This window comes from Cucumis melo, chromosome 7, assembly GCF_025177605.1.
Source record: "Cucumis melo cultivar AY chromosome 7, USDA_Cmelo_AY_1.0, whole genome shotgun sequence".
Taxonomy (NCBI): domain Eukaryota; kingdom Viridiplantae; phylum Streptophyta; class Magnoliopsida; order Cucurbitales; family Cucurbitaceae; genus Cucumis; species Cucumis melo.
Genome location: NC_066863.1, coordinates 24,757,318 through 24,775,511, shown reverse-complemented (window position 1 = coordinate 24,775,511; position 18,194 = coordinate 24,757,318). Strand labels below are relative to the sequence as shown.

Genomic DNA, 18,194 nt, shown 5'->3' with positions numbered 1-18,194 from the left:
TTTTCAATTGGTAGCTGCTCCCTTAAAAAAATATTTTTCTTTTGAGAAACCACAAACCCTTTGAAATTGAGAATCAAAATTCATGTTTGCTTTCTTCTAAATCAATTTTATTTTTTTTTCTAAATAAGTTCAATCTAACATCATTAATAATAAAAACTAAACTAAAGTCTAAATAGTTGGTGGAAGTGGAATATAATACAGAAAAGAGCTTAAATTTCTCCTCTCTTGGTAGGTTGACAAGAGGAATGAAATGTTTTGTTGGTGTTCATTTATATTATGGTGGGGGATTTTGACGTTGACATTCATAAATTTTTATTTAAAAGGTTATAACCATTAATTCAAAATATATCGAAGTCGGTAGCATACTATTTTAGAAATGTCTCATAGATTCGAAAATATGATATCTTAGATTATAATATTTTGATACCAACTTAAATCACTAATAATAAATCCATGTCGATGGGTGAAAAAATTTTGATTGTATATAATCTCTAAAAATATAAATAGTTGTACCTAAAATGTTAATGGATTTAACATAGCTAATGGATAATTAAAGTTTTGTTTTTTTACTATTCTTTTAATTTATAAATTTAGATTAAAAATATTTGTGGAGAATAAGAGTTAAAATTAAAGTAGAACCATTTATTAGAAAGAAAGAAAGTAACATTTAGATTGAAGTAACATATAATTAATTTCTTCTAAACTATATCTTCAAAATGCATGAATATGATGTTGGAGTAACTTTTAAGGGTTGAAATTTGATCTTAATCGCTTTTAATATTCAAATATCAAATGATAATAAATAATTAACCATAGGTTGATGCTAAAATCTTCTTTCTTCATATTTGGATTTTAGTTCAAGTTGCTTATGTGCAGTCCCCATTCAGCTATTTGGTCAAATAATCTCATGTGTTATATTTTTTTAAAAGATGTTGCGATAGATGTGTTCTGTAACGTTTGTTATTTATACTTTGTATTTTCTTAAAAATATAAAAAGTATTTTTAAACCCAACTTGAAGTAGAAGGTTTGAACTTGGGATTTTTTGTTTTTGAGAATACATAAATGTCAGTTAAGTTAAGTTTATGTTTGACGCATTTGTGGTTTTAGATGGATTGATATCCACTATGCAACATATATTTTCCTAGAGTAGTGCTCGTTTATTTTGAATTTTTCATCTATTTTGGATTTTTCTCCTTTTGTTGTGTGTGCATGTTTGAGAGAACGTTATTCTATTTTGAAGATTATTGTTTTGAAGAATTTTAAGTCATTGTTTTGTGTTGGTGCTAAAAAAACAAAATATGTTAATCTATGTGATTGTGAAACTTTTACTCCTTTGAATCTTGAGTGTTTCTTTAAATTTGTTGAATCGTTCTACTAGAACTTGAGAAGAGATTCTCAATTTTAGGTGGAGTACGGGATTTTCAAGCGAGCAGCCTTCATTTGAAGTAAGGAAATATAGAACTTTGAGTTGAGGATGGATCTCACAATTAGGAAAAAAACTAGCTGATCATACAAATATTTTTATACTTTGGAAGAGCTTAAGTATGTGAAAGATCAGGAGATCTCACTCTCAAGAGAGCCAAATTTTCGTTAAGAGTATGTCTCACACTTAGGAAGAGCCAATGATCCTTTTCTAAGTTAGTAATTTAAGTGTTAGTGTAATTGTTATTTATTTACAAACAAAGACATTATTATAATTGTTTGACTTTTTGTTTGAGTGAAACGTCTTTCTACCAAAACACTATCTCCAAACGTAGGTAATAAATTTCACTTAATTGAAGTGTCAAACTCTATGTTAAATTGTGTTATATTCTAGCTTTAGTTTTTTTGTGGGTAACAAATTTTTTATCATGAATTATATAACTTTTATTTCAAAATTAAATTTAATTAAAGTTGAAATTATAAAAGACTGAAATAATTTAACTCCTTACTTTAGTACAAGCTTATTTTGGCAGTAAAATTTCTTTATAATTAAGATACAAATTTTCAAATTAAACCATTACCTTAACCATGCATGTTTGATATTTACCAATGTTCATTCAAAAGATACTATTAATAAAAAAAACATGGCATAAACCATAGCTTTTATAAGAGAGGAAGAAAATCCCCTTTAAAGTTGTACCCCAGATTGATAATATACAATGCTTAATCTTTGCTATCTTACTTTTAGGTCAGGAAGGTTGCCTTTAGAGAATCAATTAGACAATATTACTATATTAAAGATAGGTTAATATGTTATTTGGAGCTTTAAGTAACACTAATCATATTTGAGACTTAATTAAACTACAAAAAGAAATAGACATTTACTATGATTCATAATAATGATGCTCCTCTCTCCTATGTGCAACTAAAGAATGTAAACTGTCTAGTTTTTATTCTCTCCTTAAGTCAACACACTGCTTATGCTGATTCTGATTCTCCATCAACAGAATCTGAAGCTGAATTCACAGGTAACTGGGAACGATATTGCTGTACCACCAAAACCGACGCTGTAATCGGGAAGTTTGGTGAAGTCAGCAGGTTCCCAATTGGACCAAGCTCCGGACAGTCGTTTCTGTTTAAGGCAAAACTTGAATTGAGACCTGGTGATCGACCAACGAGATACAGATTGCAGTGTTTCAGCTCTTGTACTATACCCATTACTTCGGCAGCAGTTTTGATAGTTTTCTCTACATATGTGATGGAATCATTCTTGCTTGCATTGTACCTGAACTCGGACAGAAATTCATCATCCTGAGAAACTGGCTTCGCCAAAGAAATCCCAACAGTATCAGCACTGATTATCTCCCCAACAGGCTCGGGTTCAACAAAGAAATGAATAACCATCAACCTAATGCCAGGGTGCTCGGCCATACGAACTCCAAAAGAAAGTGCTTCGCGATCATCTCCACCACCAAAGAACAGAACAGTGATGAAAAGTGAAACATTGCTCGACGAAACATGGGCTGTACCACCTAACCCACGATCAACAAAAATTCCAACCGAACATTGAGCATGCTCGAGAACATTCTGATTAACAACACGGATGCTGCTTCGAGTAGTCTCCAGTGAACCATCCACCCTCTGGTGCTTGTGGAATGGAAGAATTATGATTGCAGTTCTTTTCCTCTCAGCGGTGGCGCAAATGTCTTCATGTATATCAGACATGGAAGAAATCGCCGTCATTGGTCGGATGAATACTCTGCTCAGTTGTTGGTAAGCTTCAAACGCGACAATAACATGGTTGGAATCCGACCTCTGTCCCTTATTCCAGAAAGGCAAACCATTTTTCCTGGCCTTATGTACCATTAAAATGGCTGAGGACCTCTCAGACAGCTCCATGAGATGCATTGCATATACACAAAGTTCTTCTCCCTTCCCAGTTCCTCTCGAGGCCTCAAGCAGATTTATAATCGACGGAACATTTCCTGCACTGTGGAAACAAGTCAACATCCGAAGCTGTGTATTTTTGTTTTTTCTTTCGATTTTCCTATGTTTGTAGTCTGCTATTTTGGCACTCCTTGCCGGCTTGTATACAGCAATGACAAGGGGAGTGGTAATGAAAGTAGTAAAAAGAGCCATTAGAATCATTATTGCAAAGGTCTGATCATTCAAAACCTGCAGAACCAAACAAAGAAGCGTGTCAGATTCCAAAACAAAAGAAAAACAACCATAAAAAAGTCCTTGACAAGTGAAAGTAGAGGCTTAAGATAACTTTACCTTTCTATCTTTACCAATATTGAGAACAATAAGCTCCACCAAACCTTTGGTGTTCATTAGAAATCCTAATGCGAGAGCCTCACGTACAGGTACTTTACAAAGAAGGGACACCAGAAAAGTGCCAAGGATTTTTCCAGAACAGGCGGTAACTATAACTAAAACTAGAAGACCCCATGATTGTGCTCCTTGAATTGTGGCTACATTAGTCTTCAATCCACTTGAGACGAAGTAAAGAGGCAGAAATAGACCAGAAACAAGATCCTCTATTTTTTCTACCAAAGCACCTATTAATGGTCCATCCTTTGGAACTAATACTCCAACAACAAAAGCTCCAAACATAGCATGTATCCCAATAAAATCCGTGGCAAATCCAGCAGCTAGGACGATAGCTAATGTGGCACATATGTAGATTTCCCGTACAGGCTCCCCTTGAAAACATTGTTTGGTCATCCATTTGAAAACAGGGGATAAAATGACAATAGCAGCCACAACAAAGCCACAGCCAGATAAAAGGACCCAAACTGCAGTTAGGGGAGATTTATCAGAACCCGATAACGCAATTGCAAGAGCAAGGAGGATCCAGGCAGCTACGTCATTTACTGCTGCAGCAGACATAGCCATCCTGCCAACATCAGTCGTCAGTAGTTTAAGCTCAGCAAGAATACGAGCCAAGACAGGAAAGGCTGTTATTGAAAGTGCAACACCCATGAATATGAGAAACGCAGAAGCATTTACACCTTTGGATATGGTTTCTCGGAGGACAAATGACGATCCAATTCCTAATGCAAAGGGAACACAAATTCCAGTTATAGCGATGCCAAGGGCCTTCTTTCCCGTACGACGTATTGACTTTAGATCTAACTCAAGACCCACAAGAAAGAGAAAGAATAACAATCCAATGTTTGCTACGGTATCTAACAATGTGATACTATTGGATGGAAATATCGTATGAAGAAAGTTCTTGTTACGTCCAAGAGCTGATGGACCTAGAAGTATTCCTCCCTGTCAAATTGTAATAAGAGTCAACTCAGAAGGGTGATCACTCTTTCAGTTAATAGCAGCTTCGATTTCAATTCTAGAGTAAAAGGCATTCCTCTAAGAAGAACCAACAGAACAATATGCAAGCTTTATTATAGTTCATGCAACAGTCTACTACACATAGATGTAAAAATATTCTAGACAACAGGCAAACATCTCGAAACAAACACCTTTAGCATTAGAAAAAAAAAACAAAGAGACTTACAATAATTTCTCCAATCACTCGCGGCTGTTTTAACGGCCTCAGAAGAAAAGCAAGCCCACGAGTAAGTGCAACTACCAAACAAATCTGCAGAATGATAAGAGGGAGAGCGAAATCAAGAGGATTATCGCCTTGGAAAATGCCATTTGACGTTGCTTTCATAGGAGTCGGACATGAGGTCACTGCCGTGGAGTTTGAAGCCATTCCGTCAACCAAAAATTTACAAAGAACAGCTTACTTTAATCTCAGTTCCTATTCAAAAATAGGCTTCCTCTGCAGAGTAAAAGTTTCTAGTCAGATTTGATGATCATAAAACAAAGAACCTAGAACTGTAAAGAAAAACAGACAAACAAACAAAGAAAGAAACCAATCGAACAAAGATATTTTCAGTATATCCAATGCTCAAACATGTATACAGACATACAAATAAGCCAATATATTTGACAGAACTGAATTCCCCAGCTGGGTTCATAACAATTTAGCCGATTATATTACTTGGAACTAAAGAAAACGTCATTCACCAAACTTCGATTTAAATAAGAATCAAAGCAGAACCGCACAAAATGAATAAATAAAGGAAAAAAAAGTTTGTTTTTAATCAGGCCTTGCCACTGAAGGAATAATTAAAACTTTGTCTTTTTGATGTGGGGTCATCAGTTTCAGCACCAAAAACCCAAAAAATTCTAAGGAGAGCGATAGTATGTTCACAAAGCAGGTCATAAAGCAAAGGAATCAATGTTTTAAGTACAATAATAACAAATCTTGTGTACACTATTAGACATCCATTCTCAAATTTTACTAGTATTAAACCTTAGAGACAGGAGAGATATAAACATAACAAAATCTTGAAGTGAAATCGCACATACTCCAAAGAAACCCCATTAACGAAGAACCAAATCATGTAAAACGAAGTCATATGAAACAAAAAAAAAAAAAAGCAACATCAAAAAAAAAAACATCAGGAATCTCTAAAATAAACAAACCCTACAAAGAATGTGTGGAAGAAAAAGCAAAATCTCCAAAGTGGAACCAAATAGAAAAGTTGGGAATGGGAACACAAGAAAGAGAGCAGAAAGTTAAATACCCAGAAAGGTTTATGAATCAGAATGATGAAAGGTTGTGTGAAATTTGATTAAAGCGAAACCCATCATGCAATGGAATGAAAAGGAAAGAAAAATGGTGGATTAGCTCTAGTACTGGGTGGGTTGATTGGGGTAGTAGAACAGAACAGAACAGAAGAAAACAGAGGATTGGAGAAACGAAAATGCAATTACAGGTGAAGAATTGCATTTGATATATAAATAAGAATGGGAGTGGGACCTGATCCTAAGAGGAAGATGAAGAAGAAAAGATCTCCATTGTCGTTTGAGTTTTGGAGTATGAACACTAATTATCGGCGCCTTTTGGGTACGGAGTCTTCGTTAAATTAATTGCAACTTTACTTTACACTCCCTCAAATTTCAGGTTGTTTAACTCTTTTAATTATGTTTAATTTTGTGTTTATCTCTAAATTTTGATATTTTTCATTGATTATTTTCAAACAAAAAATTCTAATTAATTCCTTGAATTATAATTTTATGTTAAAAAAAAAAAACTAATTAATTGATCCAGTGGTTATAAAATTGGATGCCATGTCAAGTCAAATTCTTGATATTAGGCATAAAATAGAAATTCAACACAAATTTTTAAGAACCTTAGATGAATTTTTATAACTACTTAATTTGTATATATATAAAAGTAAAACAAATCATGTTGACAAATATAAGAGAAAATAAAAACTTAATTTCAATAACCAAAATCTATAAATAAAATGGTTAGTAAACATGTTTAAAATTTTTTATAATAAGTTTGAAAGTGGACTAAAACTTAGTGACTCAAACACACACTAGCCCTAAATCAAAATATAGGTAGATTAAGGTTTAAGATATTAAAGCACATATTGGTATATCAAGATCTAAAAGATTTATATTCTTAAAAATGTCGATTTTATTATTAAATATTTCTAAAAAAAAAGGAATTCAAAAAGTCGAATTACACGTTAACATGTATTATAACATGTATTGGCATTAAGAAGGTTAAATTTTAATGAAAGTGGTATTCCTTTAATTGATGTGGAATAAGAAATAAATGTACAAATGTTGATGAAACATGATTAATAGTATATTAATAAGTTGAATAATAATAATAATAATAATAATAATAATAATAATAATAATAATATAAAAGAAAAGGCACTCACAAAAAAGGGTTGAAGTTGAGGTAAGAGAAAATAAAAGGTTGGCTTTTGATTATATTTGCTACTTTGGTATCTAGGAAAAAACAAATGTTGCCTTTCCAATGTGTAATCATTTTGACCATCAAATTTTTGGGATGGAAAAAGAAAAAAAGAAGGAGAAAAGTGATACTATTGGTGCTTTCTTTTTACTCGATTTGAGGTGGTATCGTTCTTATTATACGTTTAATGTGAGCAAGATCAAACAAATATATATTAGCTTTTGTTTGGCATGAAAATAATTTTATATTAAATTTGATTAATTGTATCAATTTAATAGACTTTCATAACTCAAATATTATAGTTTTCATAGTAAGTCTAGCATCTATTAATTGACTTCTTAATTTCAACTCGAAGGGTCTATATATTTAAATTTTATTTTGTTTTGGTGTTTCAACTTTTAAAATGTTCATTTTGATTCTTTAGTTTTTAAATTTATTTTATTTTGATTTTAAATTGATTATTTTTGTCTTCGTAGTTTTATCAATAATAGTAATATTATTAAGTTAGTTTTTACATTTTTAAAAGGAGTCTTTTAAAAAATATAAAAAAGCGGCAAAGTATTTACACTATATACAATTTTGAGAATGGAAAAAGCGCAGAAAATACAAAAAATGCCCCATTTGGTACACTATCGTTTAATTAATTGGTAAACGATTGTTTAGATTTGGCTCCATTTTTTTTTTCAAAATTTGGTATAAACGATTTTTTTCAATATTTTTTATACACAATCTTTTAGTTTTGGTTACTCTAATTTAAATGTCTAACTAATTTTGCCGTGAATGAAAAAAAAAAAAAGAAAAATAAGAAACAGAAATAAAGACAGGCCTAAAAAAAGAGAAAAAAACGACTATAAAAAGAAATAGATTTGATTATCCAAATTTTTAAAAAAATGGAAGGAATAGACAGACGAAGACTACGTCGAGAAGAAATGAAGGACAAACCTTGAATATTTAAAAAATGGCTAAATTTATAGGTTTTATTAAACTGCCCGTAAATATTTCAGTATATTTAGGAAAGTTTCTCTTTTTAAAATTGGGTCCTATTTTATTTTAAATTTCTTTGAAAAAAATATTTATACTTCTAGTTTTCATTGTAGGAGTGATATACAAAAAAAAAAACCCAAAAAATTGAAAAGTCAAATTAATCCAGTGGTTTGGTTCGTTTTTTATTATCAAATTGAACCATTTGGTTTGTATTCGAAAAAAAACCAAAAAGTATTGGTTTGGATCAAATTTTGGTCGAAAAACCTAATAAAAATCGAACTCAACCAATGATATAAATATGCTCTTAAAACTAAAGTCTTCCTTAGATATCTTTTAGTATGGAATTATTTTGGTGCATATATATCTTTCGTTTTAAAAAAAAAAAAAATCAATTATTATGCAGTAAGCATGTTTTTCTATTTAAATAAGTGTCAAAGCAAAAAATAAATAAATCCCTAAATTACAATTTATTAAAAAGAAAATAGACACTATTTTAATTTAAAGTTATGAAAAAGGATCCAAATAAAAATTTGAAAGAAAAATAAAATGCAAAGAATTGAAAACCAAACCAATAAGAAACAAATAAAATCAATCTATGGATTTGAGTTCTTTTAAGTTTAATATCGATTAGGCATCAAAATCAACCCAACCGAATCCACTATAACTCTATTCGATTGTGTATATTATAGAAACTAATTAAAGATTGGAGTTTTAATTTAAGATTTAATTACACGTGGCAGCATTTATGGATTTTCTTTCTTCCTTTTGATTGGTTTGTTTTTAAAAATTAATGTATTCCCCCACTCTCATCTGCCTCTAGGGATCGCCCATCTAATAGGGCATACACATTACACACCAATATATATACACATACATTGCAAATCTTCTATACATAAACAAGAAATAATAGTTTTATATCTCTACATTTAATTTGATGTCTACTTCATTAATCTAACGTAGAATTCAAAAGATTATTTTATCCCAATAATTATTGGGAATATAAAGGACAAAGAAGAAGAACTAACACTATGTTTTTAGAAACGAATGTCTAGAAACTAAATTTAATATCAATGTTCTCTTAAAAAAAAAGAAAATTAATATCGTGCATTAGAATTTAAAAGATAAGAATGTTATTCAAATAGTTAATTAAATATAAAGGTAGTTTGAGGATGAAATGATACATACAGGAATATGAACTTTTTTTTTTAACATGTGTACAATTTCAATAGGCTAATCTTCTTCCATAGAGTTATGTCTCAACATTCATTTCAATAAAGATTTATCATCTATCATATGAATGATAAGATATTATCTATTTTTAAAATCATATGGATTCATTTTTCATCCAAACATAAATTAAATTAACGTAATGGTTTAGATATAATCTATTATGAGTTTGAAAGTCAAGCATTACCTTGTGTACTCTATTTATAATTTGAGATATAGTTCGACTTCACCACCATAAGCAAAAAATTGTCCCTTCAATTTCTCAAATTTTTATTGTTTATTATTTTTCTTTTTATTATGAATAAAAAATACAAAAAGAAAAAATTGAGTGTGTGAGAACATAAAAACCAAGTAACAATTTGGCATATTGTAATGAATAAATCAAATATATTTATAATTTCGTAAGTAATCTCTTTCTTTCTTCATCTAATTAGGGTTGATAAATCTTTTATCCATATGCAACCCTATCTTAGTTATAATAAAATATTGTCAAAAAATAACAAGAATCATATCAAATCATAAATATAACATAATCAAAATACATGTTGGTGTAATATATTTAATTAATTGTCATATTCGAGGGTTTTAGTTTTTGGATAAATTAAAATAAGTACATAAACCCTAGAAATTAAATCCAATTTACCTCTTGAATTCATAAATTAATTAATGGCCTAGTTAACATATAAATACAGCTTCATCCATCTTCATGAAAAAATCAACTAAAAATAGTTTTCTATTTCTATTCTGGCTGTCAGGACAATGAAAAATTATCTGAGGGGGGTTGTAATAATGTGACTAAATAATTTAGAAAATAGCAACTATATATTATTAAATTATAAATTAGATCTCCATAGTTTTGTTCAACAAAATTTAAATTCTTATCCTTATTATAGATTGATAAAAAAGAACTTAAAAGAAGAAGAAAAACAAGGTCGTGCTTATCCAAATATAGATATAAGGTTTTATAAAAATTAAAATGAGACGTGCTAAGTTGAGGAAGAGTACATAACCCAAATTAGATTCAAAGGAGATAAATAAACTATTAAGATGTAATTTTTATTTTTATTACTATAAAGTGAGCTATTCAATTTGAATGCTTAATTTGTGATTTTTAATTTTATAAGGATTAACTTTTCAGTAATGAAATCTAACTTTTACAAATTTTGATAATTATTAAAGAAAGTTATTTATTTTCATATAAAAAAAAAAGGTTATGAATGAGTTAGGGATTTTTAAACGGGGAATTGGATGACATGATAAAATCGATTTATACGGCTGGAAATTTAGCAACATAATAACACATGTATTTACGATTTTTTGGTAATTCTGATTATGCCTCCATTGAGAAGTATTTGATCATAATTTGGACGTATAGTGTACTTTAAATGGATTGGACATTGGTAAAATGGTCAGATTTTCGAAATATTTTACAAACTTAGTTATTCAATTATACCTTAAAATCTGAGATTTATTTGTGGGAGAAGATTAATATATTTATTTACTAACATTTCGAAAGAAATATATTTAACTAACCCATAATATCTATTTTTACTGAGATTTCGAAAATATCTCATTTTAACAAGATTTAAAAAATATGTATTTCTACCCATTTCATTTCATTTTATTATTTAAATTTGGTATTAAATTAATTATATTTATCCTTAATAAATTGTTGTAGATTTATTTCCTAAGATTTCAGGAAAGAAATTATTAATATCTTTTTCTGGGTTAGCTTTCAAAAATAACTATTTTTAATAAGTTCTAGAAAATATGTATTTTTAATAAGATTTGAAAATATTTTGTTATTTGTTTTATTATTTTATTATTATGTTAAGTTATTTTCTAGACTATATGTATTATTTGTATATTAATTACACCGTACTACCTTCATTAGCAATAAGACGAATCCTCAATGAGATGAAGAAGATAGATCTGTTTGGGAAGGAATTTAAATAAATGATTAAAATTTTCAATTACCCAAATAGTCCCTTCTAAAGTTCATAGGTTCTCACGTTTTTTTAGTATTTTTCTAGTATTTATTTACAATATTATTTCCTAGAAAACACAAGAATACTTTTGGGATAATTTTAAATGGGAAAAATATTTGTAATAATTAATAAAATAAAGAATCATCAAATAGTTGGCAAAGAGACATAGATAAGTAAAAGTCAAGGCTGACTTAATATGACTTAATATGAAGATTCTGTCCCAATAATAGCGACAAATTTTTGTGTCTTATTCAGTTATTCAAACCCTAACTTAATTTCCTAGCAACACGTACATATAAAATTATTAAAAGTCATGCAACGTTGCTTTGTTGGCATAAGGTCAAGAGGAAGGATTATATTCGTCGCAACCTAGAATTTAACTCAACTGACGTAACATTATGATATATATATATATATATATATATATATATATATATATATGTGTGTGATTATGAATTAACAAAATTATTGTATCAATTTTATGACAAACAATTAGTTGCAGTGGAAGGATTCTAACCATAAACTTAATACAACTAAATTTTTATTTGTTCGATTTCTTTTGACTTAATTATGTTTGCATTTTCAATAATATAAACCTTAACATTGGGACCGAATTGAAATGTTGTTGAAAATTTAATTAATAACTAATAATAATAAAAGAACTATAAATTCTAAAAACAAATTAAAGAAAAAACAAGAAATTTTATATTTATTTTTTTAGAGTTCATATACTGAACTCAAATCTAATCAATAATAACATTTTTATTCTCAACATATTACAAAATTGTTAAAAATATTTACATAGAATATGAAAATTTAATATATTTTCGTAAATATTTTGATTTATTAAGCTATTGTGTAAAATGCAAACCTAGGAAATGAAATGATTTGATAATGCATAATAATTCCAATTTCCAACATAATCTTGGAATTAAATAGGTATTACGTAAAATCATTTTTTTAGAAAAACTTAATTCTTTAACGTTCATCCTCAGTAGATTCCCCTTTCGAAGTGTACTCCATAGCTAACGGTGATTGTTCACCGCGAAATTGCTGCACCACCAGCACCGATGCCGTCGTCGAAAATTCCGGCGATGCCAACACCCCGCCGACGGGTCCAAGCTCTGAACTATCCCCACTGTTCGTATTCAAACTCCTCACCACTTCCCCCTCCGGGCATCTTCCTACCAAAATCAAATTCGATTTATTAAATTCCTTCATTGCTTCTACGGCGTGGCTCCCTTTGCTCACGTTTCTCTCCTCATATTTAATCGATGCTAACGCATTATCATCACAGTCAGAATCCGGCGAATTGTTCTTGTTTACGTCGACGGCGACGGATTCCATCGCGAAATCGGTGCTGGGTGTGAATCGGACGACGTGCAGGCTAATTCCGGGATGTTCCGCCATTCTTTTTCCAAACGCCAGAGCTTCACGGTCGTCAGGCCCGCCGAAGAAAATGACTGTGACTGTGGAAGAGACGTTACTTGCATTGACGTGAGACCCACCGCCGAGTCCTCTGTCGATCAAAATTGCGACGGAACAGGGGGCTTGTTCCAGAACTTTCCGATTAACTGACCGGTAATCAGTTCTTGTCGTTTCAAAAGATCCATCCAATCTTTGATGTTTGTGAAATGGAAGGATTATAATGGCGGCCCTTTTCGTCTCGGCACTGCTACAGATATCTTCGTGCATGTTGGACAGAGCAGAAATGGCAGTCATCGGCCGGATTGAAACCCGGCTGAGTTGTCGAAATGCCTCGAAGGCGACAACGATCTGGTTTGAATCAACCCGGCCTTTGTTCCAAAAGGGGACGCCGTTTTTCCTTGCTTTGTGAACCATAAGAATGGCGGAGGATCTCTCTGTTAGCTCTGTTAAATGTAGAGCATAAACACATAGCCCATCTTTTTTCTCAATACCTCGAGAAGCTTCAATAAGGTTAATCGTCGCCGGAATGTTTCCGTAGGAATGAAAGCAAGCAAGAATTCGAAGCTCGGAATTAGGATTTTTCCTCTCTATTGTTCTATGCTTGTAATTAGATCTGGCCTGTTTTTTGGCCGGCTTGTAGACAGCAATAACAATCGGGGTTGTGATGAATGTTGTGAAGATTGCCATTAGAACCATAATTGCAAATGTTTGATCATTCAAAACCTTCCTATCCTTGCCGATGTTTAAAACAATTAATTCCACTAAGCCTTTCGTGTTCATCAAGAAACCCAAAGCAAGTGATTCTGTAAATGGCATTTTGCAGAGCAGCGAAACAGAGACAGTTCCGACGATTTTACCGAAACAAGCATTGAAAATGACTAAAATAAGAAGGCCCCATGATTTAGCTCCTTTAATTGTTGCAACATTTGTTTTCAATCCACTGGAAACGAAGTATAATGGAAGGAAAAGACCGGAGACAAGATCCTCAACTTTCTCAACTAAAGCTCCGGCGAATGGTCCTTCCTTGGGAATCAAAACACCAACGACGAAAGCTCCAAACAGGGCATGGATTCCGATCAAATCCGTCATGAACCCAGCAGCCAAAACAATGGAAAGAGTGGCACAAATGTACAATTCCTTCACCGGCTCACCCTCAGAGCACCGTTCCGACATCCACCGGAACACCGGTGGAATAGCGAAGGTACAAAAAACAATAAAACCAGCTCCGGAGAGGAAAACCCAGAGGGAGACGAAAGGGGAGTTGCCGGAGCCAGAGAGTGCAATTGCCAACGCTAGAAGGATCCAGGCTGCGACGTCATTAACGGCAGCGGCGGACATAGCCATCCGACCTACATCGGTTGTCAAAAGCTTGAGCTCGGCCAGAATTCGAGCGAGAACAGGGAAGGCAGTGATGGAAAGAGCGACACCCATAAAGACGAGCAATGCAGCTTCATTGACGCCTTTTGAGATGGTTGATCGCAGAACGAAGGAGGTACCGATTCCAAGGACGAAGGGGAGGGTGATCCCAGCAAAGGCAATGCACATGGCTCGTTTTCCGGTGCGGCGGAGGGATTTAAGGTCCAACTCCAAGCCAACCAGAAAGAGGAAGAAGAGAAGACCCAAATTGGCCAATGTGTCCAATACGGTGAGACTCCTCGGCGGGAAGACTGTGTGTAAGTAACTCAAATTCCGGCCGAGTGCCGATGGACCCAACAAGATGCCGCCCTGCAAACCGCCATTAACACTACCTTTAAATTATATATATAAAAGAAACATATTCCATAGTGAAAAATTATAAGAAATATGTCCATTCTCCAATTGAAATATTAAGCTTTAACAATCACTCAACACAAATTCAATAATACATTCTGAATCTAAAACACCAATTACAATTGTATCTAAAAAATTCCACTTATCCTTCATTTGGTATTTGAACTTTAAAAGAATCAACATGATGACCTTTTGAGAACATAGAAACCCAAAGTGACCACCAAAATAATCATTTGAAACTATAAAATAAAGATCGAAATGAATCAAAACTTAAAAGTATAAAGATAAAAATAATATTTAAACTCAAGTTTTTAGAGGAGAAACTACAGTATATGCAACTTAGACAACACCAAATTTCTTTTCACAAGTATAAATTTTAATTAATCTTTTCCATTCTTATCTTCCAAATGTTTTATCACTGTACATAACATTAACTCACTCGAGAGATATTAATTATAATTATGTAAAAGAAAAAAGAAAAAAAAAAAAAAAAAAAAGAGGAAGAGGAAGAACATACGACGATCTCAGCAATAACACGAGGTTGGCGGATGGGACGAAGGAGGAAAGAAAGAACGCGAGTGAGAAGGACGACGAGACAAATCTGAAGGATGGCAAGAGGAAGAGCATAATTAAGAGGATTATCGCCTTGAAAAATGCCATCGGAGGTGGCTTTCATAGCCGGGGGACAAACACCACTCGCGGCCGTCGCATTATTTGTGGCCACCGTCGCCATTATGAAAATTAGATTAGTAGAAATTAAATTAATTAATCAATCAAGATGATTAATTCATGTAGAAACGTAGTTCCAATTTTATAGGCTTCTACTTCTCTGTGAAGAAATTTTTTCGCTGAGTTTGTGCCATTTTAATGGTCGATATTTGCCTTTTAAAAACATGGTCAATTCCAAGTTTGTTCAAAATCAATTTGTTTTTTCTTTTCTTTTCTTTTCTTTCCTTTTTATTTTTTTAATTTTTAATTTATTAATTTTTAATTTAATTTAATTTAATTTAATTTTTCAAAATACACCTAATATTTTTCCTTCTTCCCTTATTTATTTATTTATTTATTATTTTGTATTTTTGCAGCCAGCACAACATTCAACAACATATATTAATTACTTACTTATCCTTTTTAACTTTTTTTTTTTTTATTTAATTCATCCTTATCTTATATTTCAAATGTTAACGAAATTACCAACGGTTTTTTTTTTCCTTTCTAAATGGGTTTAATTAGATCCATCATTAAATCTGTTCTTTTATATGAGATAGAGATTTTAAAATTTGAAATTTTTGTTTGATCAGATAAAGTTATAATCTTTTTTGTTTTTGAGATTCAAGTTATTTAGTTGTAACGATTTTAGTTTATTACCAACAAATTGTTCATTTCAATAGCTCAAACTTAAACGTTCTAAATATTGAAAATTATTGTGGTCATAATCTTTTAGTCTCTTTTTCAAATTACACGCCTCCAAATTATTTGGAATCGATGAGAGAGAGAGAGAGAGATTAAACAGAAGTGGTGAAGTGAGAAAAATGAGGTTTAGATGAGAATATGATGGCAGAGGAAAGAGAGATTATTATTATTATTACTATTATTATGTTTTAAAAATTAAATAGGAAAATTGCATAACAAAAATTTCTTTTAGAAAAAAAGATCCAATAACATCTATTTCTTTTTCATATTGGAAATATGACAAATAGAACAAGAATTAAACATACTAAATTAGAATAGAGATATTGAATTACGTTAATTAATAGAGAAGACTTTTAACTCTTTAAATAAGATAAATAGTTTTCTAATTTTTTGGATGTTATTTTTTGAAAATTTAATTTAAAGAACTATGCATGTTCACACTTTGAAAACTAAATTACAAATTCAGTTTCTAAGACATATAAAGGGTTTTGTTCTTTTAAAACAATGATAAAGATAAATATATGAAATCTAAAAAGCTATGGATGGAAGAAGTTTTTATAACTTATAGGGCTAATTTTTAAAATTTGTAAAAAAAAAAAAAAAAAACCATAGGATTATCATACGAAACATAATTAATTATTTGTTTAATATATTTTGGATGAGATTGTGATTTACTTTAAGTTAATAAGTTTTAAAAACTTTTTGATTCCATACGTGAACACACAAACTATCTAATTTTCTTTACTTGGACTCAATTATTAATAATGTTATTTAAATATTGACATATCATCTTAATTAAACAAAAAAAAAAAATTAATTCAAAGAGTAACATTTGGCATATAAGAACGAATCATACACCATAAAAGGTAACATGTATTTTTTTTTTTCACCTTTTCTTTTACAAAAAGAAGTTTTAAAAGTTACTATTATTTGAAATGGGAATTTTGACAATAAATCAAAGGGAAGAAAAATGAAATAAGTAGATATACGTTTCAAAGAGATTACTTTCTAAAATACCTATTAGTTATATTATAGTATGATATATATAGGATAAAACCTAATGTTAAGATGCGAATAACTCTAATTTATTAGATAAACATTAATGAATTGATATTTTGAAAGTTGATAGCTTGATTCCTCATCTTACCGGCCGTTGTTGAATTATATAGAAGAAGAAAAAAAAAAAGAGATATTCCAATCAAAGTCGATCAAATCAATCGTTCTATGAGAAAAAGTAACTCAAACATGGTTAATTTTGTTTAATAGAAATTAAAAATTCAAACCATGGTTAATTGATAGGTAATTTTTACTTAATCGGTTGTAGATTATTAGTAAAATTAAACTCAAAATATTAATCTTTGAAAGACAAAGTAGAGTGGGAGAGCAAATGGGACCAGAGAGATAATCTTAAATCTTATTTATTTCTAATTCAAAATTTGTGTTATTGTTTAATATAATTAGAATAAGAATTTGAGAAACTTTCTCAATTTTTTTTTTTTTAAAACTCATTACATTATTTTAAAAATAGAACAATCAAAACTTATGTTTTATGTATGGACTAAGGATTTGAGTATAAATATTTCACCATGATTTGTAAGAGAAAAAACTTAAGAATAAAAAAGAGAGAATTTTAATTTTTATACAAAAATAATTAACTTTATGTTGAAAGTGAAAAGGTATATTATTTTGTGATTGAGCTAATTAAAGAGTGTTTTTGGGTCCATTTTTGGAATTTTTCTTTTTCCATTTTTCTAATTATTCTTTTCTTCAAAATCACTATGAAATCTATATGGTCTAAAGAATCTCTACTAGGAGTTTATTCTTTATTCTATTGTTGAATTTACACAATATTCAACAAAATAATCTAGTGATTAAAAATGTAAATAAAACATTTCCTTTAGTTTAGATTATGAATTTGACGATGTCTATATTCTAAAGTTTGCTTAATTTTAATTATTTAATTTTTAATTATCAAATTTTAGTCCAAATATTTATAATAAAATTCAATAAATCGGTGTAATAGCAATAATTATTTCATGCAACCAAATGAATTATGTGGGTATGTTTTGTTTTGTTTTGTTTTCCTTCTAAATTTATACTTGGTATTCACAAAATGTTTTTAAAGAACCACAATAAACTAACCGTGAAGAGTAAATTCAAGATTTATTGA

The 18,194-nt window shown here is 30.5% G+C and overlaps 2 protein-coding genes across 4 annotated transcripts; both read right to left on the bottom strand.

The window, feature by feature from the left end:
• Positions 1-2,186: 2,186 nt before the first annotated feature.
• Positions 2,187-6,371, bottom strand: LOC103493126 (cation/H(+) antiporter 18-like). 3 transcript variants are annotated; one of them, XM_051087135.1, is made up of 4 exons: positions 6,261-6,371; positions 4,944-5,213; positions 3,701-4,702; positions 2,187-3,598 (listed from the first exon to the last, which is right to left on the bottom strand). In XM_051087135.1, exons 2-4 carry the CDS (start codon positions 5,142-5,144, stop codon positions 2,402-2,404), a joined length of 2,400 nt encoding a protein of 799 aa, XP_050943092.1. In that variant the 5' UTR covers positions 5,145-5,213; positions 6,261-6,371; the 3' UTR covers positions 2,187-2,401. The 3 variants fall into 3 exon arrangements, with proteins under 3 accessions (XP_050943092.1, XP_008451983.3, XP_050943093.1); XM_008453761.3 differs by having other exon boundaries at positions 6,025-6,336; XM_051087136.1 differs by lacking the exon at positions 6,261-6,371 and adding an exon at positions 5,365-5,467.
• Positions 6,372-12,101: 5,730 nt separating this feature from the next.
• On the bottom strand, positions 12,102-15,456 carry LOC103493127 (cation/H(+) antiporter 18-like). Its single transcript, XM_008453762.3, has 2 exons — positions 15,129-15,456; positions 12,102-14,566 (listed from the first exon to the last, which is right to left on the bottom strand). The coding sequence occupies exons 1-2, from the start codon at positions 15,342-15,344 to the stop codon at positions 12,392-12,394; spliced, it is 2,391 nt and encodes a 796-aa protein (XP_008451984.1). The 5' UTR covers positions 15,345-15,456; the 3' UTR covers positions 12,102-12,391.
• Between the last annotated feature and the right edge of the window lie 2,738 nt (positions 15,457-18,194).